Genomic DNA, 25,368 nt, shown 5'->3' with positions numbered 1-25,368 from the left:
GCTGGAATTACAGGTGCCTGCCACCACGCACAGCTAATTTTTGTATTTTTAGTAGAGATGACATTTCACCATGTTGGCCAGGCTGGTCTGGAATTCCTGACAGGTGATCCACCCACCTTGGCCTCCCAAAGTGCAGGGATTGCAGGCGTGAGCCACCGTCCCCAGCCAATACTTAGGTTTCTTAAGACCCAACCTTAAGAAAGACAATTAGAAGATAGAATGGGCAACTGGGAGAGGCCTGATAATATGGCAGAGGGGAGAGGGGGTGAAGGTGGTAGGAGGGGGGCTGGCAGGAGAAGTGGTCACTGGATCTTAGGCCACAGACATACTTTTCCATCTCCAGCTTCCTCATTTACAGAAAACCCAGACTGCAATGGTGTAATGGAAATGTGTGGGACAGGGGCAGGTGACTGGCTTTCATTACTAACCAGAGGACAGCTTAGATATGTCACTCTTGCTGGGCCTCAGTTTCCTTATCTCTAACAGGACTGGACTGCCCAGTGGTCCTCGACGGTGGCACCTGGGGCACATTCAGAGCTTGTGTGTGTATCTGCCAGCCTTGAAATATCTGTCTTCCTGGGATGGCAAGTTTATTAAAAACTTTGGAAGGACTCGCCCTTTTTACAAGAAAGCATTATATATCATTGTTCAGAATGCAAAATTAATTTGCATTTTAGTTACAATAACTAACACTTGATAACATGTAATGCGTAACATTGCTGTGTGCCAAGTGTGCAAACTCTACATGAGCCTCACAATAACCTAACGGGGTATTAGTATTCCCATTTTATAGATGAAAAATCTGGGGTGGGGGGGTAAACAAGCCACCTGAAGACCTGTTATTAAGTAGTGATAAAAGATCTCCACTCCCTCTGTGCCCCACAAAAAATACGGGCTCATTAAAAGTTGCTTTAGGATCTACCTCCAGACCCTTGGAGTTTCTTTAGTTTAGTCTGAACGACACAGGCCAAAGTAATCTCCAAAGGCCAGCTCTGACACTTTTAAATCTATTTTAGCTAAATCCGTTCACAAAAGGGTTGGTACATCCCGTGCCCCTGAAGGATGAAGGAGGTAGGGGAGGCCCTGCGGGGGCTCGAGGAATTCGCTAGGTGGGTTTTCAGGCTTCTGGGTGTGCTTTCAAACGGCCAGAGGGCGTGAGGCTTCCGCCTTGGCCGCCACCTCCCCGCCCAGCTGTGGTGTTTGCTGCCGGCCTTTCCCGGCACTTCCTCGTTCCCGCGCGCCCCGGGCGCAGCTCCCTGTACCCAGCGCCGGCGCTCCTCAGACCGGAGGGGGCCGGAGGGTAGATGTCGCAACCGCCTCCCTCCCTCTTTCCCCGCCTTGGCACTCAGTCGCCTCCCAGATGAGCACTCTCTCAGACCGCTGCTGGCCGCCGGGACCCGGGAATGTACTCTGAATGCGCGCGGGCTGCGGGCTACGCGCCCCTGCGAAGCCTGGAGAGAGCCAACCGCACCCGCTTCCCCTTCTTCTCCGACGTCAAGGGAGACCACCAGCTGGTGCTGACCGCGGTGGAGACAACCGTGCTGGCGCTCATCTTTGCAGTGTCGCTGCTGGGCAACGTATGTGCCCTGGTGCTAGTGGCGCGCCGGCGACGCCGCGGCGCGACCGCCTGCCTGATGCTCAACCTCTTCTGCGCGGACCTGCTCTTCATCAGCGCGATCCCGCTGGTGCTGGCCGTGCGCTGGACCGAGGCCTGGCTGCTGGGCCCCGTCGCCTGCCACCTGCTCTTCTACGTGATGACCTTGAGCGGCAGCGTCACCATCCTCACGCTGGCCGCGGTCAGCCTGGAGCGCATGGTGTGCATCGTGCGCCTGCAGCGCGGCGTGCGGGGTCCTGGGCGGCTGGCGCGGTCAGTGCTGCTGGCGTTCATCTGGGGCTACTCGGCGCTCGCCGCTCTGCCCCTCTGCGTCTTCTTCCGAGTCCTCCCGCAGCGGCTTCCCGGCGCGGACCAGGTGAGCGCCCCGCTGTGAGCGCCGGGCAGGTGTACTGCGCGGGCTGGGAACTGGGGCCCGACAGAAGCTGGGATGAGGATGATCAACAACAATAGGCCATTTGTTGTACTTAACGGTTGTGCCAAACCTTGTGCCCAGAGCTGTGAAGTTTAATCTCCTAAACCCTCACTACAACGCTGTGCACACGCCCTCTTAAATGCTCTAAGTGGACTCCCCCAAACTCTTGCAAAATGCAGTGACTATTGCAAGGTTAACCAGTAGTTTAGGAGCCAGATGGAACTTTGGGGATTCAGGGTGGCTGATCACATTGTATTGAATTATGATGCCTCGCCGTTATTATCACATCCATTTCACAGAGAAGCAGAGGCACACAGAAGCATATACTTGCCCAGAGTATTTTACCCATAATTCAAGGAGGAGTTGAGCTCCTGTCCACAAGTTTCTGTGCGGGTTGGGTTATGGTCCTGCTTTGCAAGCGCGCGGGCAGGCGCGTGAGACCCAGGGACCCCAGACGGAATGCTGCCTCTAGGGGACTTGTGACGCAGTTTCCTTCCAGGGTCTTCAGTTTTTCAGCTGCAAAACGGAAGGATTACACTAGACCTCCCAGGTGTCCTGGGCGCCTGAAATGTGCGGATTACAGAGGCTGGGCCGACAAGCTCTATTTTGCGTAGCAGGTTCACCGTTGTCATTATTAGGTCATAGGGGTGGGAGTGACCATGATCTGAATAAGGTTCTGCGGTTAGTGCAGGACATTGGTTCCCCTCGAGTCCCACGGTCCGGAATCCCGAACTCGGGTCGTTTTCTCTTGCCTCTTTGCCCCGTGGTTGCAGGGTTCGTGCGCCGAGATCCACCTGGGAGAGCAAACCTAGACACAGACTCACGATGGGACAGTGGCTGCCGTCTGGCCGTCTTCCCACCTGCCCATGGCTGGGTTCTTGGCCTTCCCTTCCCTACCGGGGTCCCTGGTTTTCCGCCCCTTTACCCCCGACCCTTCAGCTCCCTCCCCACCTAGGAGTGAGTATGGGGCACCCTGAGTAACCCTGGCACAAACAGAAATCACAGTCCCAAACAGACCTTCTTAGTGGTCAGAGAGGAGAGAGGGAGAAATGACATGTCACCAGGGGAAGGCTTGGTTATGGAGATGCACACAGCCCACCGGGGACACCCCCTTGGTATGTGACCCTCCAGAACCTGGGACAGAGAGGTGGAGCTTCTCTGGGAATTTCCGCAGACCAGTCTCTCACACAGCCCTTTTACTGGGGAGTAGGATGGATGGAGTCTGCATCCTGCATACTGTGTGAGTTTTTTTTTTTAAACATAAATCAAACTTAAACACTTGTTTCTAATGCTTGTGTGAAATACATGGCGGGGTGTTTGTTTGTTTATGGTCTTGAGTGGCTAACAGCCAGGAGCCTGTCAATTAGTCATTCTAATTAGTAATTAGTAGCAATTAGTCATTACTAATAGTCAGGCTTGTGGCACTTGATCAAATAACATGTAAGCTTGTGGCCATGTCCACTCAAGTGTGACCCAGAGAAGCCAGGATTGGCCGAGCTGGTGTGTACCATTTATAGGTAGAACAAGGATCTGGCCTAGTGGACAGGCTTGTTCTCAGCCCCCACACACCTCAGAGTCAAGGTGGGCCACACAGATGCTTCTAAAAGCATGGTCAGTTGGGGGCTGAGTTTCTGCCATCAGTTTCTTTGATTTTTTAAAAGTTATTCTCTTGATGAATTATAATATTTCTATATTTCTCAGAGAACTTGAGGGATTTCACCTTTCTTTGTTACGGGAGAAAATGATGTTCTGGGAATTAAAGACCAGGTAGAGTGTATCTTGAAGGTATCTTAAGTTTTCAGATGTGTATTTTGTGCTTCTCCCTTTGTTCAGTGGTTTCCGGTATAATCCTAATTAATTGGCAAATGAGATTAAAAAATAAGACTCTTGTCACTTCCCAGCCAAAGCCCAGACTGAAACTGTGTGCTGATAGGGACACAAGTGATTGTTTGGGTGAGAAGGCCTTGGCATAGGTGAGGCCTTCCATGTCTTGGCCGCTTGGTACTGCATGCCTGTTAGGGAATCTGGGTGTGGGGAGAGCCATCTGCGGTGCTTCCAGATGGCCACAATTGTGTTGGCTGGGTACACAGACCCTCCTCGTTTTTTTTTTTTTTTGAGACGGAGTTTCGCCCTTGTAACCCAGGCTGGAGTGCAATGGCGTGATCTTGGCTCACCGCAACCTCCGCCTCCCGGGTTCAGGCAATTCTCCTGCCCCAGCATCCTGAGTAGCTGGGATTACAGGCACGCACCACCATGCCCAGCTAATTTTTTGTATTTTTAGTAGAGACGGGGTTTCACCGTGTTGACCAGGATGGTCTCGATCTCTTGACCTTGTGATCCACCCGCCTCGGCCTCCCAAAGTGCTGGGATTACAGGCTTGAGCCACCGCGCCCGGCCCTCCTCGTTTTAATAATGAAACACTTCCTTGGTTTCAAGAGCCTTTGGAGAGAGATTTGGGCAAAGGCACTGGGAGAGAATGAGCCTGCCATGTGCACTGGGGGCCAGGTAAGTTAGTTATCCACAGGAGGCCTACTCACTGAAATTAGTAAAGGTGAGTGGGGAAGCTTGAAATGAAAAAAAAAAAAAAAAAGCCTGGGCATGGTGGTTCACACCTGTAATCCCAGCACTTTGGGAGGACAAGGCGTGTGGATCACTTGAGGTCAGGAGTTTGAGACCATCCTGGCCAACATGGTGAAACCCTGTCTCTACTATAAATACAAAAATTAGCTGGGTGTGGTGGCGTGCACCTGTAGTCTCTGCTACTTGGGAGGCTGAGGCAGGAGAATCGTTTGAACCTGGGAGAAGGAGGTTGCAGTGAGCCAAGATGGCACCACTGCACTCCAGCCTGGCCAGCAGAGCAAGACTCCATCTCTAAATAAATAAATGGGACAGTCCTTTCTGGCTCTCCATCTTCTTTGTCTTCTTTTTTACCTGTCTGCCACCTCCATCGTGTCACACACGCACACACACACACGTGCATGTGAGCTCACACACACACAGAGACTTTCACACCTACCTGTACAGGAACCCAACAAACAGAAAAACCCCAATTTTTTAAGGGTTGTTGCCTGAGCATATAGGAAACATCCCATTTTATAGGTTCAGCAGTTGAAGAAAGAAGTTGTAAAGAAGAAGAGACAGAAAAAAAATGGGGGAGTGTAGTCATTAAAAGAAAAAAGCAACAGGAAGATCTGGTCTAGACTGACTGAGTCTCACATTTAAAATTAGCAAAGGCTTGTTTTCTCAATCCCCATAGTCCCAGCTTTCTGCTTGTAGTTTCTGCCTGGTCCATTCCACTTGGAGACTAAATATGGAGGTTTTGGGGGAGGATATTTTCCTAACCCAAACCACAGGCTGAGAGAATCTACCAAGCCTTAAGCACACACCAGCTCCCTCTCCCCAAGGAGCGCTGGCCAGGGAAACTGCCCCTTAGAGCTTCTGCCGACCCGAGAGCCCTCCTGAAACAGACACTAAATCTCTTGTCCATGTGGGCAGTGGGTGCCCAGCAGTCCATGGTAATCAGACTCTAAAACTGAAGGGAAGATGAAGTGATAAACATCCTAGAAATGGGAAGCAACTTGGTATTTGGAGTGGGCTTTGGTGTCAACCGTTCTGTTTAGATCCCATCTCTGCCATTCGGGAGCTTCGTGACAGAATGCAAGCTGTCTCGCCTCTCAATACCTCCCTTTCCTCTTCTGCAAAATGGGCATGATTACAGTATCAGCCAACCTGACAGGATTGCCATGGGGACTCATGTTCAGTAAATGGGCCAACACCTGGCATGTACACTGTTAAGCGCGTTAAGAATTGCTAGCTATTATTAGTTTCCTTATCTTTGAGTATAAACATTCTAAACATTCTTCAAACAGTATAATTCTTCTGATTGCTGCAAAATAACAGACTGCCGTTTTCAGAGGGTGGGCACATCCTGGCAACGTTGACATCCCAGCCAGGTCAGCTCACCCTGCTTCAGCAGGATTCCAGCCTGTGTGTGCTGTGGCCCTGACCGGGCGGTGACCCACATCGGCAGGTGGAGAAGACTGTCTACCCTGGTCAGAATGTGCTGCCCATTCATTCTGCAAGCATTTACTAGGCACCCTTCCCCTCTCACCCCTGCCACAAATCACCCAAATCCACCTCCTTCTCTTCAAGGAAGAGCACACAGATGGTCCTAGATTCTGGCCTAATTGGACCCACACAGTCACCCCACAACTAGATATTCTTTGGTTTGTTTTCTAAAGGAGGAAGTGCCTAAAGTCACAGAATGGGGAAAGATGGAGCCAGAATTCCGCCCCACTCTGCTGGGTCCCTCTGGCTGCTGTCACCCTTGGGTGTATACCTCCTTGGGGCACTTGATCCAACTGCCCCACCCCACCCTAATTTAATACAGGCTAGTAATGTGAACGTTCTCATGTCTCTGCTGGGTGTGGATTGTCTGAGGAAACACAGTGTGCTTGCCTTTGTTTCAATTAGAGAATACTTTTGAAATTATAAGAAAGGAAGCATCTCTTTTTTTTTTTGAGACAGAGTTTCACTCTTGTTACCCAGGCTGGAGTGCAATGGCGCGATCTCGGCTCACCGCAACCTCCACCTCCTGGGTTCAGGCAATTCTCCTGCCTCAGCCTCCTGAGTAGCTGGGACTACAGGCACCCGCCACCATGCCCAGCTGATTTTTTGTATTTTTAGTAGAGACAGGGTTTCACCATGTTGACCAGGATGGTCTCGATCTCTTGACCTCGTGATCCACCCGCCTCGGCCTCCCAAAGTACTGGGATTACAGGCGTGAGCCACCGCGCCCAGCCGAAAGGAAGCATCTCTTGTGCTGATTTGTTTTTTCTTTTTTGCTGGGAAGCTGATAGAGAGGAAATATCCAACTAGGACTCCTAGCTTTGTTTTGTTTTTTTGAGAAGGCTGGGTTTACAGGCATGTGCCACCACACCTGGCTAGTTTTGTATTTTTAGTAGAGATGGGGGTTTCACCATGTTGGCCAGATTGGTCTCGAACTTCTCACCTCATGATCTGCCACCTCGGCCTCCCAAAGTGCTGGGATTACAGACATGAGCCACTGTGTCCAGCCAGACTTCTAGTTGTTAAAAATGATCTTGAAGTCTTCCATGTTGATGGCAGAGGTGAGGTAGGAGCAAGGATTTACCAAGGGTCTCCAGAGGTACTGCAGGAAGAATCATCAGAGAGACTGATAGGAAAACAGCTGGAATAAGGCAGTGTTTGCAAATAAGTCAGCCAGTGTGGGGAGGGTCAGCATTTCAGCCGTCCCTGTAGACAGATGTCCCCATCCTCAAGGGGAGTCTTCTTAGAAAATCTGGTTTGGCAATTTTTTCCTGAACACCTAAGGTATATCAGACAGAATTCTAGGAGCTGGGATGCTGGCTGGAAAAAGGCAGGCTTGGTCCCCGCCCTTAGTAACACACTTCAGTGGGGAATCCAGCCAGGGAAGGGGACAATTGCACAAGCTGTGGTGAGCTGTGGAAGAGTCTCTACTGGGTGTGGGGAGTCCGGGAAGCTACTGGAAGCTGGTGGTGTCCCCACTGAGTGTGAAGATGAGAGGAAGCAAGCCAGGCAAGGGGATGGAGGGCATCGTAGGCAGAGGAAAGGGCCCACGTGGAGGCTAAAGGAGCAGTGACTGCTGTTCTGAACCTTGCAAAGGGTTCTCCACCACGCTGTGTAGAGCATGAGGGGCAGTGGGGGCAAAAGATGGTGCTGGAAGGGTTGGCACGGGAGAGTGGGAGAAGGGCCAGAGTCGTCTGGTAGGAAGTTTGGACTTAGTGGTGATGGCCTGGTCTTGGTGAGGGTTAGGGGGCAGGCCAGTGAAAATGCGTTAGGGCCAGGCGCCGTGGCTCACACATGTAATCCCAGCACTTTGGGAGGCCTAGGCAGGCGGATCACCTGAGGTCGGGAGTTTGAGACCAGCCTGACCAACATGGAGAAACTCCATCTCTACTAAAAATACAAAAACCTAGCTGGGTGTGGTGGTGCATGCTTGTAATCCCAGCTACTGGGGAGGCTGAGGCAGGCGAATCGCTTGAACCGGGGAGGCGGAGGTTGCATAAGCCGAGATTGTGCCATTGCACTCTAGCCTGGGCAATTAGAGCAAGACTTGGTCTCAAAAAAAAAAAAAAAGTGATAGATGGGTGAGTCAGTGGCTATTAAGGAGGAGCTTAGAGATTCCTTCTGAGTGGGGAGGAGGAGGTAGGCAGAAGGCCAGTGCTTGGGCTTCTGTCAACTTGTAGAATGGTGGCCCTGTGCCCTGATGTGGGCAGGGCAGGAATCAGGTGGAACCTTTTGGGGTGAGTTCTTCAAAGCTTAATGTGCCTGTGAGGTCTCCTGCTGAGATGTCCTCATGGCTGTTGGGTGAGTCTGGGGTTCAGGAAAGCATGGAGCTGCAAAGGGTCAATTGGAGCTTTACCTGCAAAAGGAGCGGTGGAAATGGGTGAGATGGCCAGGGAGAAGTGGAGATCGGGATGAGGCAGAACACATTTGGGGGATCCAAGTCACACTAACCCTTCACTGTGAGTGGCCTCCCACCTTCATCCCTTCTGGCCTGACACCTGAGCTCCGGCCTCCCTGTGCCCTCGGATGCGGTCCTTCTAGGCATAGCAGAAACAACCCCTCCTGGGTGGATCTTCCCTCCCTGGTCCTCTGAAGCTCTCTGGACACTTCCAGCTGTCTGTCCTGTCCTGAGGTGTCCTAGTGCTTCTCTCCCTCCCTCGCTCCTGGAGGACAGGGCCAGCGCCTCGCTCATCCTCACTGTGGCTTCGCTGTGGTCAGCCACCACGTCTGGAGTCGGGCAGTTGAGCAAATGAGTTAAAGAAGACTACTGTTGACTCTGCCAGTTCCGCCTCTGTAAGTCAGTAACAAGGCAGACCTGCCACTTTTGTTTTTCAAGTTCCCTTTTTAAAATCAGGAGACACTTCACATGTGCAGAAAAAGTACAGAGAATATGATAGGATTCATGTCCCCACCTTCCAGACTTGACACGCTGCCCAACTCCTCTGCAAGTCACAGCCTGCGGGAGAATATCTAGAATCAAATGAACTTAAGCCAAATGGATTTTCCCACAGAAACCAAATTGTCACACCAACTTGGATCTCTGCAATGGCGCCTGTATTTTATTTTTAAATAAGACCAGACAGTGCGTTTAATCATCAGTACCTTATAAAACCTTCTAAAGAGCATCTCAATCCATCATTTAGGCCCCCAGGCCAGCAGCACTGCCTCTCAGTTCATGTGTGGGGGTGCTGGGCATAGGTCTTATCTTACTTCCTTATTACACTTCCTGGCCTGAGCAAGAGCCACAAATCAAAAGGTGAAAAAGCATCTTTATGAAAGTCATGGAATTTGGGAGCTTCCTGGGACAGTTTCATTGTCTCTGTTGAAAAATAGCTGGTAAAGTTGGCAGAACTGTCTTGGTGGTCTGTGTTTCATGTTTGATCATCATTTCATTTATAAGTGAACTTTTTTCTCTTATAAAAGTAATATAGGTGCATCAAGGAAAATCAGGAAATTCAGCTAAGCCAGAAGAATAAAAAAACTTGAGAGTCCTACCTAGAAATAGACACTTCACTTTCAGGGTTGTATCCTTCTATATATATATATATATTTGTGTGTGTGCATGTGAGCTTGTGTGTGTAAGAGATTGTATGTGTGTATGTGTGTGTGCGTGTGTGTGTTGGATGGCCATACACTCATTCACACATACACATTCTCTTCAACACACTAGGATCATAGAAACACATGGTTTAGGGACCTGCTTTTTTTCTTTCACTCCTATTGTAGAGAGAACACCATGCTCTATCATTATACCTTCTACAAAAGTCTTGCTAAACCTGGAGAGATTTTGGTAGATACTCTGGAAAAGGCTTTTGGAAAGAGTTGGGAGTCTTAAAAAATGGTCTGGGCATCTTCTGTTTTTCTGTTGTCCCTTAAAATTTTTCCACCACAAGAATAGGAATTAGAGACCAAGTCCCATTCAGGGCTGGAATCTGTTTCTTCTGATTGGTGCTTCAGCATATCTGCTCATATGTATTGCCGCTGCTCTCTTGGAATGAGGGGTCCATTGCGGGCAGAGGTCTGAGTACAAAAGACAGCAGTGTGGGTTATCTAGAGAGCAGTGGTAGGCTCACTGCCAGTAATCAGAAGATCTTTGAAAGAAATAGGTTTCTGGCCACCATGGTAGCTCATGCCTGTAATCCCATCACTTTGGGAGGCTGAGGTGGGTGGATCATGAGGTCAGGAGATTGAGATCATCTTGGCCAACATAGTGAAACCCCATCTCTACTAAAAATACAAAAATTAGCTGAGAATGGTGGTGCATGTCTGTAGTCTTAGCTACTCAGGTTGCTGAGGCAGGAGAATCGCTAGAACCTGGGAGGCGGAGGCTGCAGTGAGCTGAGATTGCACCACTGCACTCCAGCCTAGTGACAGAGCAAGACTCCATCTGAAAAAAAGAAAAAGAAAAAGAAAGAAACAGGTTTCTTTCCAATCACCAAAATGTGGACAGATTTAATAAACCTCCCCCCACCATATGTTCACACCAGCCCAGTGTTGATTCACTGTTAAAAATTCTCTGCTTTTGCCTAGTAGAGCTTTCATTGAATGTTGGTCAAGTGAATGAATGAATGGTCCTTTGGCCCTTCAAAATCAATAATGTAGTTTTTTTTACCCAGCATGTGCTCTTAAAAATCTGTTCTATATGTATGAGTTAGGGCCAGTTGTTTTCTAAACAGTTTTGTTTCTGTAGTCAAGTGGGCATAGGAAATTTATATGTGGGAAGTTAGTATATACATACACACAGGGTCTGTTTTCATTGACCTATTCATTCACTGGAAGAAATTGTTGCAGAAACCATTAGTAACTACTCAGTAAGGTCCCCATATCTTCTTGCAGTTAGTGTTAAACATTTGAATCAATACAAAGTAGTGAGAGCAGCAAGATCACAAACCTTCACATGCTTCTGCCATGTTCCATTGGTTTTACATCTTGAACTGCCTGAGAGTGAAGGCTGATCTTCGCCTTGGGGCTCTAGATGGCCAGGTTGATGCAGCTTGACACACTTTAGACACCTGAGCACCCCCAACATGAACGCTTACTGCCTTAGCACAAACCCTGTGGCCTTCAACTTAGACAGTGTGACCACAGAAGCTTCGTTCCAGTTTTGGTAAGTTTGTTATGTAGCATGTCCTTTCCGATCTATGTAACCTTTCAGGGGTCAGTTTTCTCCTTTGTAAAATGGCAGACTTGGCAGAGAAGGCTCAAAAGCCCTTTGCATGCCAGCTGAGGGAAGTGGAAAGACCACAGCTGGGAACTGGCTCTAGCTCTTACCACAAATCTCAGAGTTTGCAGTCGGAGAAAACCTAGGAATTCCTGCCAGACACTGCACTCCAGCCTGGGCAACAAATTGAGACTCTGTCTCAAAAAAAAAAGAAAAAAAAAAAGCAGAAGGCCGTAAGACAGACACAGAGACTTGACAGGATTATTTTACTAATCTGAATTTAAGCCTTGAATCTGCTGCTTACTTACTAAGGCTCAGTTGTTGTCCTTGGAGAATGGGAATCATAATCACAGTTATTCTGAGGGCCAGGGGCAAGCGCTTTGTAAGTGGGATTGTGGTGGGCAGTGGGAGGGATTTTGGGATTCACTGTCATGCTAGTTGTGTAACTGGGAAATGCAACTGTGTAAGTGTCAGGAAACCCTCAATAAGACTGAGCCAGAGGCCAATAAGAAGCCAACATGTACATGATGTTCTTTTCCTTTTTGTAACTAGGAAATTCCGATTTGCACACTGATGTGGCCCACCATTCCTGGAGAGATCTCGTGGGATGTGTCTTTTGTTACTTTGAACTTCTTGGTGCCAGGACTGGTCATTGTGATCAGTTACTCCAAAATTTTACAGGTATGTTTGCTTCAAGTGCTGCAACTGAACTTCACTCAGGCTTGGGGTTGTTTCTGCTAGAATCTTAGAATTTGCAGCCGGAGAACACCTAAGACTTCACACCAGCCCAATCTTTCTTCACTGCCCAGGTCTACAACACTGAGGAAGGAGAGTTTTTTTTTTTTTTTTAAGTTATATCTTTGTGATTATTGTTTTGCTGATCACTAAAGCAATGCAAGGTCATCACAGAAAAATTAATTAAAATGAAGACAGACACTTAAATGGATAACACAGAAACTGAAAACTTAATCTACCTTCTTAACAACTCAAGATGTACTTTTTCAGGACATTTTTCTTATAAACTTATGTATATATCATGTATACTGTGTGTGTATTTGATGAACTACATGAACTTGCAGGTTAAAATGGTCAAATGGTTATCTGACACTGTTCAATGTTCTTTTCAGATATGAGAGTATACTCTCTGCCCTGTAACTCCTTTTTTCACCTAACTTCATATCTTTCTGAATCATTCCTATATCTCTAGATCATTATTTTTAGTGGCTACAGATGTGACTTCATTTATTTTATGGTCTTTTGGGGTGTGTCCATTGTTTCCCCATCACAAACACTGCAGTGATGAAGAATGTATACTTTTAAAAACGTTTTATTGTAGTATCATGTACATATATAAAAAGCACAGTGACCATAGGTGTAGGCTCACAAACTGAGCGCATTCATGAAAGAGCTCCCAGATCGAGAAACTGAGTATTACCAGAAGTCCCTGCTATTACCTTCCAGCGGCCACTCCGCCCACCCCCAGGGGATGTCCATTTCAAATGTGCACTGAAGCAGGAAATGATCTCTACCTTCAAAACAAATATGTACAGGGACATAAAAAAGACGGGTTAGCCTGTTTCTACCTCTTAAGATAGCCAATTTGTGTGTAAGTTGCCCGCCCAGGCAAACAGCACGGGCACATCCATGTTTATCCCCATTGTAGAAGGTTTATTGCGAAGCTCTTGAATGCTCATGGAGGTTTACAGTTGTTAAGTCTTGATTTTACCACATATTATGTGTGGGTCAGCTGGCAAGCAGGCATATTGAAGTGGTGCCCTGTAGGGCCTGCTCCCCGTCTGGCCACTTTTAGGGCCCTTTCTTTCCAGCTGAGGATCTGTAACCTTCTCAGATACTCAGAACCTGTAGCCAGGCCAGCTTCCATCCAGGTCTGCTAATCCCTCGGTCCTGTGGGAGATGGGCCCTCCATGTCACTCATTAGACTCCTGCCCACCTGATGACTTGTGACCGCTAAAGTGACACCCAGTCTGGAGCTTGTTCAAGTGCAGGAGGCAGATTCAGGCCTGGAGTTAAGGTCAGAACAGTGCTTGCAACATGACCAGGCATATGATAGTGCTATATAAGTGTTAGCTATTATCATTAAGTTAAAAGGAAAGAAGTAAAGAGAAAAAGGAAGAGAAATGTAGAACTTATTAACAAATATTTACACAGTGTTGACCATGTGCTGGGAACTAATTCTTTAATTCTGATAAGAATGACAGATGAAGAAATCCAGGCATAGGGAGGTTAAGTAACTTACCCAAGGTAACATAGCTTGTAAGTGGCAATATCAGGATTTAAATTCAGGCAGTCTGACCCTAGAGTGCCAGTGCATTAATTCCTCAGACATTTGTTAAGGGCCTGCTCTGTGCAAAGTGCTAGAAGGAAAAGAGGTGGGCTGAAAGCGAGTAGGACACATTCTCTATCCAGAAGGAGCTTTGACATAAAAGGGGAAGAGGGAGGAGACAGACAAGGGTGCTGATATTGCAAGCGAGAAACTGGACACAAGGTGGAATGATACTGAGACTCTGCAAACACTTTGCAAACTGTTAAATGCTACACAAACCTAAGGGACGAATAAGGGGTATAAGAAAGAAAAGCAGGTCAGGCGCGGTGACTCACGCCTGTAATCCCAGCACTTTGGGAGGCTGAGGTGGATGGGTCACCTGAGGTCAGGCGTTCAAGACCAGCCCCGCCAGCATGGTGAAAGCCCATCTCTACTAATAATACAAAAATCACCCAGGCGTGGTGGCAGGTGCCTGTAATCCCAGCTACTTGGGAGGCTGAGGCAGGAGACTGGCTTGAACCTGGGAGGTGGAGGCTGCAGTGAGCCAAGACTGCATCACTGCACTCCTGCTTGGGCAACAAAATGAGATTCTGTCTCAAAAAACAAACAAACAAACAGAGCAAAAGACCATGAAGACAGACACAGAGACTTGACAGTGTTATTTTAATAATCTGGGTTTGAGTCTTGAATCTGCCACCTACTTGCTGTGTGGCCTTGACCAGGTTAGTTACCATCTCTGGACCTCAGTTTCCTCAACTGCAAAATGGCAATCATAATCCCAGCACTGTAGAGTTGTGAGGCATGGAGGAGATGCTATTGATGGGACAGAGTCGTGCCTGCCCGTAGCAGGCGGTGAATAAATTATGATGGTCGTTATTTGTTAGGCAACACTGCTCTTCCAACCCTTGTCTCAGAGCATGCTGGGAAAAGGTGCCACTAAGATTTGCAAGAGAATAAACAACAGCCCAGATTTGGAGCACATCAGGAACAAGGAATTGACGCTACAGCTGGGCTGGCTGGAAGGGGTGGCAGCATTTGGTAACCTTCCTGGAGGTCTCATTCCTGAGTCCCTTAGGGGCCAAGAGGGCTCTGTCTGCCCCTTTTCGCTCGTACCTCAAGCTTCTTAGCCGCCTGCTGAGGGAGGAATGATTTTCCACCCCACCACCCGCACCCGCCACGTCTTTTTCTCAAGGCCAGGTTCCACTTGGAAAAATTCTGAGACCTGAAGAGTTGGGGCAGGTGTCCTCCTAGTCACCCACCTCTAAACAGCAGTTTACTCTCGAAACACCTTGTGTCTAAACCCACTGCCAGCCTTCACTTCTCCCCATCACAGACCTCAGAACAGCTCCTGGATGCAAGAGCTGTCATGACTCATGGTGCTGTGAAAGGGCACTCTGAGTAACAGGTCAAAGATGTAATACATCTTATCACCACCCTCACCTTAAGGCCCTTTGTGATCTGGCCCTGCTGGCTTTCTCACCTTCAGGTTTCACTCTCCCTTGTGTCCACACTGGCCTTGAGGCTGTTCTCCACACAGGCCCCCGCACTGCTGCCCCAGGGCCTTTGCACCGGCCACTTCTTCTCGTGGATCTCTCTTCTCCAGATTTCTGCATGGGCCACTTCCCGCTTCATTTAGGTCTTTACTCAAAAAGCTCTTCATCAAAAAGTCTCCCCATCAATCTCCAGTTCCTTTCCTGATTTATTTCTCTTCAAACATTTACTGCATCTGTTTTATTCAATTTATAACAGTCATCTGTCTTGCCCACTACAATGCAAGCTTCATGAGAGCAGAGATTTTGTTTTGTTCTCTCTATTCCTATGCCTAGATCAGAGCCTGGCTCATTCATTGTAGGTGCTCAATAAATATTTGTTGAATGAATGAGCATGAGTCTTGGATCACATTGAAAGGATCTACAGGGTCGTCTCTTCTTGGACAGTGGGAAAATCACTGGATGAAGAGTCCTAAGACAGGAGTTCTAATCCAGGCTTTATCACTGTGTGACCTTGGGCAAGTCTCTTAAGTAATGTGAACCTCAGTTTCTGCAGGAGCCAAATATGTATCAGTTGGATTAACACAATAAAATGAAAGAGCAGATATGATGCTTTTAAAATCACAATTTTAATGTAAATGTCACTTAAAAAATTACTTTCCACCTTATTAGCAAAATTCACTGCTGCACATTTCCCAGGAGGACTTTGACATTTGTCCTCACTTGCTACCGTGAGTTTGCCAGGCTGATAACTTGGAAGCAGGCAAGCTACACCAGGTGGTTGGAGTATCTGGGCAGGGCCTCAGTTTGCATTTCCTCCCCTGTGAAGATATACATAACTCAGAGATACTGAGTCAGCTTTTCTGTCCAAGCTCTTTCTGTGAAGCTTGATTTTACACAACTCTGTAAAATCAGTTGAACATCAATGTTAATTAGCCATAATAGCAGGCAATCCACAAATAGTTTGAAGCCATGGGACACATAACCACAGCCCTATCAGTCCCGCTTCTCACCTGTCACTGGTATCTGTAATCCAGGTCTCATCTCCAGGCTTGAGAGGTGGCTCTTTTTCATATCACCCTGATCTTCTATTGCTCTAAAGCAGTGTGTCTCCTAGAGTGTTCTGTAGACTGCCATGGGAATGTTAGGTGTTGGAAAAGGTTTAGGAAATGCTGGATAGGCTAGATGGCATTCTTTGCTGCAGGACTTCTCAGAACCTCTATTATGCCAATATACTTTGAGGACATCCCACACAGTGATAGAATAGGTAGCACTGCTCAATGTGGCTACAGAACCCCCTTTTTCTCCACAGAGCATCTCTCTGCACTACTGCTCCATGGAATGCCCTTTGGGAAACCCTGCTCTAAAGTCTCCACCCTTCTTCCTGGTTCTGACCTGGGCAAGGATTCAGAGTAGGCTTTGCCCTGGCTCTTCCCTTGTCACCCACCCTTCAGGGGCTGTTTCATGTGCTTGGGGCAGTGGCCTTATTCACCCTTCTGCCTTCCCTGCTTCCTCTTTCCTTGTGACTCAGACATGCTATACATCTTCAGTTATTTTTTCCAATCAACAGTTTTCCCAAGGGAATAACCTCCCAGCGACTCCTAAGTGCCTTCGGATCAGGCTGTCACCACTGTTTGGGGCTTGGTTGACGTCATCGCCCAGCAACTGTTGCCATAGCAACCGAGATGCCTCTACCCTTTTGTAACAGTAGATGTTTATTGATCCCCCTCCCATTGCCCACATACGCACCAGAATGGAACAGCAGCGTGGGCAGAGCTGCCTTGCTTATTGCTGTGTGTCCAGCACCTATAAGAGTGCTTAGCACATAGCAGGGACTTATAAATATTTGTCGAATGAGTGAGTCTATGGCTTGCAGATGGAAAACGCTCAGCCTGTCTCAGAGCTTAGCTGAGAAACAAAACCTGTTTCCATTGAACATGAAGTGTTAGGCAGTGAACACAAAGCCCTTTTTCCACACCTGGCCTGCATTCTTCAGCTTTGGGGGCCTATGTGCTGGTTGTGGAAAGGAAGGTGGAATCTCCGGAAAGATGGAATCTTTTGTCCAGTGATCCTAGATGAGAGGCTGTTGACTGACCAAGCAGCCCCCAAAGGAGAATCAACCTTCAGGGGCCCAACTTTGTCAGTGGGAACATCTTCTACCAATCCCCACCTGTTGGCAGCAGCTGTCTGGCGGCATGGGGTGGCAGAGGAGAGTGAGGTGGGGTGGAGGCTCCCACACCGTCTTCAGAAGCTCATGTGGATGTGGGGGCAGTGAGTCTCAAAAAGGTTCTCTTCAAAGGACTGTGGGGAGCACCAGACCGAGCCTGTTGTCTTAGGTGAGCAGCTGTCACACTTTAGTGGGCAAGAATCAGCTGGAGAGTTTAGGAAACTTGCAGATTTCTGGGCCCCACCCAGCCCCACATAATCCAAATGTCTGAAGGGGCCCCCAGCATTTGCATTTCATGTACCCCATAGCCGTGGACCACATTCCCGGGTGCTGTCCACCTCTGCTGAGCTGCTGGGCGTCAGTGGAGAAAAGCACTGGCTGGCACCTGGTGTGGGGTGCGCTCCCTTACTTGACCTTGAGGCCTCGAGCAAGTCACTTCTCTTCTCGGGGTCTCTTAATTCCAAAACTGGGACAACCACAGAACCTATCCCAGAGGCTTGTTCTGAGGATTAGGATTAAAAGCGAATTGAGCATTTAGTTTAATCTAAATGCACATCAAGCTTTCTGCCCAGTGCAGGAGACATTTGCAATCCTGGATCCATGTTGACTGTCCTTGACATCTAGCAGGGAAGAGGAAGAAGAAAGGAGCCACACTGGGTTATAAAGCCCCATTTTCCTCCTCACTCCCTACCAGTGGTGGCAACTGTGGAAAGAAGGAGATAGTAGCATCTGTCAGTGCTAAAAAAAGATCCATCCACTTAAGCACTTGGCCCATGAGTCAGCCCACTTTGTTTGTCTATCACCCACAGCCATTGTCAGGCACCTGCTAGGGGCTCTGGCCCACAGAAGACACAGGCATGCCTTGCTTCAGGTCCCATCCCCCAAGGAACCTGTAGTCTGGTGGAGTCCTGTATTAGTCTGTTCTGACATTGCTTTAAAGAACTGCCTAATACTGGGTAATTTATAAAGGAAAGAGCTTTAATTGACTTAGTTCCACATGGCTTGGGAGGCCTCAGGAAACTTGCAATCATGGCAGAAAGGGAAGCAAGAACCTTCTTCGCATGGTGGAAGAGAGAGAAAAGAGTCAGCAGGAGCAGGGAAAACTGTCTTATAAAACCATCAGATCTCATGAGAACTCATTCATTATCACAAGAACAGCGTGGGGAAAACTGCCCCCATGATCCACCTGGTCTCTCTCTCTACACATGGGGATTACAGGAATTACAGTTGGGATGAGATTTGGGTGGGGACACAGAGCCACACCATATCCTGTCAGAGGTAAGGACGCCTGGAAATGTACCACACAGCGTATGTCGCAAGTGCCGCCTGAGTGCCTGAAACAAAACGCTGCAGGATGCCAAGCGGGGCTCAGAGTTCCTGGCATTAGAGTTTGGATTAAAGGCTGGGCAGAAGGATTGCCATGGGCAGAGATAGTAGAGAATGGGAAAGAACTAGTTTATAATAAAGGAAATGGGCTGGAATCAGGCTGCCAAGCTGGCAGTCCACTTCTGCAACTTCTCAGCTGAGTACTGGTGGGCAAGTTCCTCAAACTCTTTGAGCCTCAGCTTCCTCATCTGTAAAATGGGGATCATCACAGTATATATGTCACAGAATTATTAGGAGAATTTTAATAGGTAAACTAAGTGATAGGTAAGGTTCTAGCACATAGTAGGTGCTCCATAAATGTGAGCCTTCATCAACATCACTCATCAAAATGTATCTTTGCGACACTGCACCAGGGACCCCGGGTACATCGTTGACCTTCTTCAGATGGTGTGAGCAGCAACAGGGATGAGGCTGCTGTCAGAATCAGCCCTTGTGGGCCCCCCAGCCTGTGCTTAGGCCTAGCGTGACACCCCTACTCAGAGACAACAACCTGTGTCTCCTGGGCAATCTTCACCCTGCAGAACCATCAAGGGGAGGGGAGGGCTGAATAGTGTGGCCACTACTTTTGAGTCTTTTGTGATTTGGTTCATCTTTAATCCCACTGAGCTGGATTTTCAGAAACAGGGCCTCTGACCCTGTATTATCAGTGGAGTGACTTTCAACAAGTTACTTAAATTTTTTGAAATTCAATTTCCTCATCTAGGAAGTGGGAATAATGATAGAGCAAATCTAAAGAGCAGATGTGAAGATTAAATGTGACGACTGACAAGTAAATGTGTGGCACAGTGCCCGCCGCATGGAAGCCTTGGTAAAGCTAGCATCTGGGTGACCGTGAGGCTGCTCACTCAGCATCTGTTGTCCTGGTCTCCACCATCCACAGGTGGACCCAAACTCCCACACAGAGCAAGCAGCCACAATGAATCATAAAACAAATAACTATCCTTCAATTAGCTAGTTACAAGCATTCTTTCTTTTGTGTGTTTTTTTGAGGCAGGCCTTACTCTGTCACCCAGGCTGAAGTGTAGTGGCACAATCTTGGCTCACTGCAGCCTCCACTTCCTGGGTTCAAGTGATTCTAGTGCCTTAGTCTCCCAAGTAGCTGGGATTACAGGCGCCCACCACCATATCCAGCTCTTTTTTTTTTTTTTTTTTTGTATTTTTAGTAGAGACAGGATTTCACCACATTGGCCAGGCTGGTCTCGAACGCCTGATCTCAGGTGATCTGCCCACTTCTGCCTCCCAAAGTGCTGGGATTACAAGCATGAGCCACCACACCCAGCCTAGTTACAAGGATTCCAAAGAGAATATTTTCAGCCATTCTAATCTTGCAGTTAAACTTGCCTGAATTGTGAATTATGTTAATTATCTTCTAATTATTCCCCCTCTTGAGATTCAGGAATCTTGGGGGACACTTGAATAATCTCCTGAAAGAGGAGTACAGAATCCCCTTCTAAGCCCACATAACCAGGGCTGCCTTCATTGCCTGCCATGCCTCTGCTTCACTGCCAGCTCTGCTCATTAATACAAAGTATTAGTGGTCCCAGCAGTTCCACTGGTAGGAATTTATTCTACTGATATGCTCACCTAGGTGTGCAAGGATATGCATGAGGAGGTTCATTCCCCCAGTTGCCACCTCTCAACAGGGATATAAATATAAAATGGTCATTTTCAACAAACGTCACCAGCAGTGCTCTGGCCAGTTCCTCTTTCTTGCTGGGGCAGGGACACCTTTAATGATACCTATGTCTGATTTATAGAACTTTCCAGTCACTTTTTGGTTATGCCTGCTTATTTTTTTTTTCTTTTTAAAATTTTTTTTGTATTTGTAGTACAGACAGGGTTTCACAGTGTTAGCCAGACTGGTCTCAATCTCCTGACCTTGTGATCCACCCGCCTCGGCCCCACAAAGTGCTGGGATTACAGGAGTGAGCCACCGCACCTGGCCATGCCTGCCTATTTTACAATGTCAATCTCGTAGTCAGTTCAAAGCTTCCCCTGCCCAAGGCATAGGATGGGTTTGTGGTGCTGGAGCTGGGAGGGGGACAGAGGAGGATGGGGCTGCTCTGCCAGTGGCCTGGTGTCCCACAAGGACAAGGAACTTGCATGATTGCCCATATGAGGTGGTTAACCCCTTCTGTTGGTCATTGCCTCTGATTTCTCTGTGGCTGGTGGTGATACCAACAGGCCCTATTGATGAGGGGATCATATTCAAGCAGCACCCACTCCCACGAGGCATGGGCGGGCCCTTCCCACACTCAGCTTCATTTTCAGGTTGGCTCCCAACAGCAGCTGCCCCAGCAAATGAGCAGCCTCCGATCCATCATTCTTCCTTAACCTCTGACTCAGAGGCCTGCAGGCAAGACTAGGATCCATTTTCTCCTGCTCCTGCAAAAGGAAAGGAACCCAGGGTGGGGTCCAGTGCTCTTGTCTGCCTGGTCTGCCACACCGGTATGCCATCTCCCATTCAACAACCTGTAGGGGAGTGATATGGTTTGGCTGTGTCCCCACCCAAATCTCATCTTGAATTGAAGTTCCCATAATCCCCACACGTCATGGGAGGAACCCAGTGGGAGGTAATTGAATCATGGGGCTGGTTTCCCCCAGGCTATTCTGCTGATAGTTAAGTTTTCATGAAATCTGATGGTTTTATAAGGGTCTTCCCCCTTCGCTTGGTTCTCATCTTCTCTTTCCTGCCACCATGTGAAGAAGGACACATTTGCTTCTCCTTCTGCCATGATTGTAAGTTTCCTGAGGCCTCCCCAGCCCTGCAGAACTGTGAGACAATTAAACCTCTTTCCTTTATAAATTATCCAGTCTTGGGTATGTCCTTACAGCAGCATGAGAACAGACTAATATAGGGAGAGAGAAGAAGAGTATGCACACTGCTACTTCAGCCACTACCTCCCTAAACAAGGCCAAAGAAATAAAACACTCCTCAGTAGGGGCTGGATAAATTGCAACCACCATTTATAGACGATAACAAGAGTCAGGTGCCCTCTCTGTGCAAGTATGGCCCCAGCACCATGATATACTGCTAGGTGAAAAAGGAGCAAGGCCCACAGTGTGATGCGCGGTGTAGGCCCATCTGTGTACCCAGCAAAAGAGCAGATGTGTGCAGTCCCACAGCCAGGAATATTGTGTGTGGCAGTGGTACATTTCCAGAAGGCCATATGGGAAAGTACTCACTTTGGTCACCTCTGGGAGTGGAAACAGAGAGAACAGAAGGCTGGAGACCTGATGTTCTTTATTTGCTCCCCATCAGTATAGCATTGTCTGAGTTTGTACCCTGAGCACGTTGTGCTTGCACCAATGAATGACTCACCTCTTTTAAAAAAATAACAGGGAAGATGTCCCTCTTCTAGACCACCTGACTCAGGCTTTTCACTTCCCCTCATAACCCTGTTTACAGGGTAGGTGATTTTTTGCTTTATTTCTAAGGAGTCCAGCCAGGGGCCCTGTTCTCCAGTGCATCCTAATCTCGGGCATGCAAAGTCCCAGAGGCATGCAGCCTTGGTGTCTTGGGGATGACAGATTCCAACACTTGGGCCCCTAAATCAAAGCCCCCAACATCCCGCAGTCACCTGTGGCTTTTGGTTTTCCACAGATCACAAAGGCATCAAGGAAGAGGCTCACGGTGAGCCTGGCCTATTCGGAGGACCACCAGATCCGCGTGTCCCAGCAGGACTTCCGGCTGTTCCGCACACTCTTCCTGCTCATGATCTCCTTCTTCATCATGTGGAGCCCCATCATCATCACCATCCTCCTCATCCTGATCCAGAACTTCAAGCAGGACCTGGTCATCTGGCCGTCCCTCTTCTTCTGGGTGGTGGCCTTCACATTTGCTAACTCGGCCCTAAACCCCATCCTCTACAACATGACACTGTGTAGGAATGAGTGGAAGAAAATTTTCTGCTGCTTCTGGTTCCCAGAAAAGGGAGCCATTTTAACAGACACATCTGTCAAAAGAAATGACTTGTCAGTTATATCCAACTAACTAGTTTTTCTTTATAGGCTGAGTTTCTCATACCTGGCAAGCTGTGGCATGCTTTTAAACAGAATTCATTTCCAGGACCCTCCACCAGCGTACCCTGCTTTAAGAAAATGAACATATGCAAATAAACATCTACAGCATTGGCAAATTAAGGGATGATCATCCAGTTTCACAATAAAATTCCTTTATAAAAGGATTTGTTAACTGAGTGCAGTGGCTCACACCTGTAATCCCAGCACTTTGGGAAGCTGAGGCAGGTGGATCACCTGAGGTCAGGAGTTTGAGACCAACCTGACCAACATGGTGAAACCATGTCTCTACCAAAAATAGCTGGGCGTGGTGGTGGGCATCTGTAATCCCAGCTACTTGGGAGGCTGAGGCAGGAGAATCGCTTGAACCTGGGAGGCAGAGGTTGCAGTGAGCCAAGATTGTGCCATTGCACTCCAACCAGGGCAACAAAAGCGAAACTCTGTCTAAAAAAAAAAAAAGGATTTGTTATGGGTTCCTTTTAAATGTGAACTTTTTAAGTGTGTTTGTAATATGATCGAATTTAATAAATATTTGTTTATGACTGTTCAGCAATCACATCTCCTACATATAAAGCCACACCATAGTGGCTTCTGAAGTGAGTCTTAAAACTGATTCAGGATGTAGATTTCTCCTATGAAGGGTCACAGACACCCTATCCCCTACCTTGGACTCGTAAGCCTTTAGGATCATTCATTAACGTCAAGAGCAATTGAAGAATTTTCAGGGAACAATTAAAGGCGACTTACTTTTTTTTCATCTATAAAAAATGCCATGGGCCCTTTTAAGAGAATCAGTGTCATGAAATCAGAGAGAAAGTAGAATGACTCTGAAATGTGTGAGAGTGAGTTCAGGAGTGGTTCGCTCCTGATCCATCCAGCAGAGATGCCTCTTAAGCACCAGTGGTGGCAGACAGTATTCTTTGTGCTGGGAATACAGTGGTGAACCAGACAGCTGTGGGCCTCTCTCAGAGCTTACCTTCAAGTCAGGGGCAGAAAAACTAAATAAAAGTCAATAAATTATATCTATATACAGATATATAGATGTATTTGAGATGAGAGTCTTGCTCCAATGCCCAGGCTGGAGTGCAATGGCACGATCATGACTCACTGCAGCCTCAAATGCCTTGGCTCAAGCAGTCTGCCTGCCTCAGCCTCCCGAGTAGCTGGGATTACAAGCAGGAGCCGCCATGCCTGGCTACAAAGCAATACACAGTATAGCATCACAGAGTGACTAAGCACCGTGAAGAAAATGGGACAGGGGGCTGTGGGAGTGATGGGAATTTAGATCAGGTGGAGAGGGGCCTAAGAAGACCTTTCTGAGGAGTGACATTTGGATCAAAAGGTAAGCGACAAGAAAGGGCAACCATGTGAATCGGGGGAACAGGCTTGGCAGAAGAAGAAGTGTTAGTGCGAAGAGGCTGACATGCTTGAAGTGAGGGTGGTGTAAGACTCTTGATGGCGCCTCCTCTGCACCTGGCGCTGCCTTTAATACCCAGCTGGGGCCTGTCAGCTGAGGTCAGAAAAAGTACAGGGCTAGATCACATAGGGCCTAGGAGTTTATTCTGTGCTCCAAGCCCCTGGGAGTTTGCAACTGGATACTGGCATGGCCTAATGAATGTGTGCCAATATTACCCTGGCTGCTGTGCAGGGAATAGACTTTGAGGAGCATGAGTGAAAATGGAGACCAGCTAGGCAGCTGCTGAAGTGGAACAAGGGGATAGGATGTTGGAGGTGAGGCATCAGTGAGGGACTGTGAGAAATGACTTGTAAATATGCTTTGGAAAGGTAAAACAAAGGTGATTTATTGATGGAAAGGATGGAATTGATAGAATGTGAGGGAAAGAAAGGGTTCAAGGGTAATACCCTGATAGTTTAACCTGCCATTGGTTGGATGGTGAAGCAGGCAATAAAAATGGGGGAGCCTGGGAATAGATTAGGGGTGGGGAAGCCAAGAGTTTCATGTGGAGCTCATAAGTTTGAAATCCCAGTGAGCTGTCCAAATTGAATAGGCAGTTGGATGCAGAGAGATGTGGAGCTTAGGGCTGGAGACATTATTTGGAGATATAAATGGTGTTTACAGGCCTATGGTTTTATAAAATACCCCTCGGAGAGATAGAGAGAAACAAGAGCCAAAAATTGAACCTAGGGACACTCCACCACCAACGGCTGGAATGCACAGCAGCGCAGGGCCTTTGTGCTGAGGAGATCGGCACCAGCAGCTGTGACTGCTTGTGCAGTTTCTGGAGCAGCTTGCTTCTGAAGTCAGATTCATGGCAATCACAAGCCCAAGGACAAATGAACAGAGATGTTTGCTCACTTTATTTAATAGATTTGATCAATTAAACCTGTTTCTGGATGTGATGTCTGGCTGTCTTATTGAAGTGGCATCGCCATCTAGGGTGGATACCCAGGGTTCGTCATCTTGCGCCAAAAGGATTAAGGACATGGACATATGTGGGTGGGTTAAGGAGCAGAAAATTTAATAGGCAGAAGAAAGGAGAGAGGAGAGCAGCTCTTTCTCGGGAAACAGAGGCATATGAAAAGGGAAACGCAGCAGACCACAGCACGTTTTACAGGCGGGCTTGAGGAGGTGGAGTCTGATTTACATAGAGCTCACAGATTGGTTTGACCAGGTGTGACGTTTACATAGGGCGCTAGGAAGGCTGGTAGCCCCACCCAAATCTTATTACGCAAAAAGGATTTCCAGCCGTCATTTTGAACATGCCTAGTCCCAGGTAGTGCATTCCTATGGGTAAAACTGCTGG

General features: G+C 47.9%; 1 protein-coding gene across 1 annotated transcript; it reads left to right on the top strand.

Moving 5' to 3' along the window:
- Window positions 1–1,000: 1,000 nt before the first annotated feature.
- Window positions 1,001–24,363, top strand: FFAR4 (free fatty acid receptor 4). Its single transcript, XM_032245503.1, has 3 exons — window positions 1,001–1,970; window positions 11,809–11,937; window positions 22,188–24,363. The coding sequence occupies exons 1-3, from the start codon at window positions 1,404–1,406 to the stop codon at window positions 22,575–22,577; spliced, it is 1,086 nt and encodes a 361-aa protein (XP_032101394.1). The 5' UTR covers window positions 1,001–1,403; the 3' UTR covers window positions 22,578–24,363.
- The last annotated feature ends 1,005 nt before the right edge of the window (window positions 24,364–25,368 follow it).

This window comes from Sapajus apella, unplaced genomic scaffold (assembly GCF_009761245.1).
Source record: "Sapajus apella isolate SASKATOON/1434 unplaced genomic scaffold, GSC_monkey_1.0 scaffold58, whole genome shotgun sequence".
In the NCBI taxonomy this organism is placed as follows: Eukaryota; Metazoa; Chordata; class Mammalia; order Primates; family Cebidae; genus Sapajus; species Sapajus apella.
Note: the sequence above shows the minus strand (reverse complement) of the source record. Positions and strands in the feature narration are given on the sequence as shown.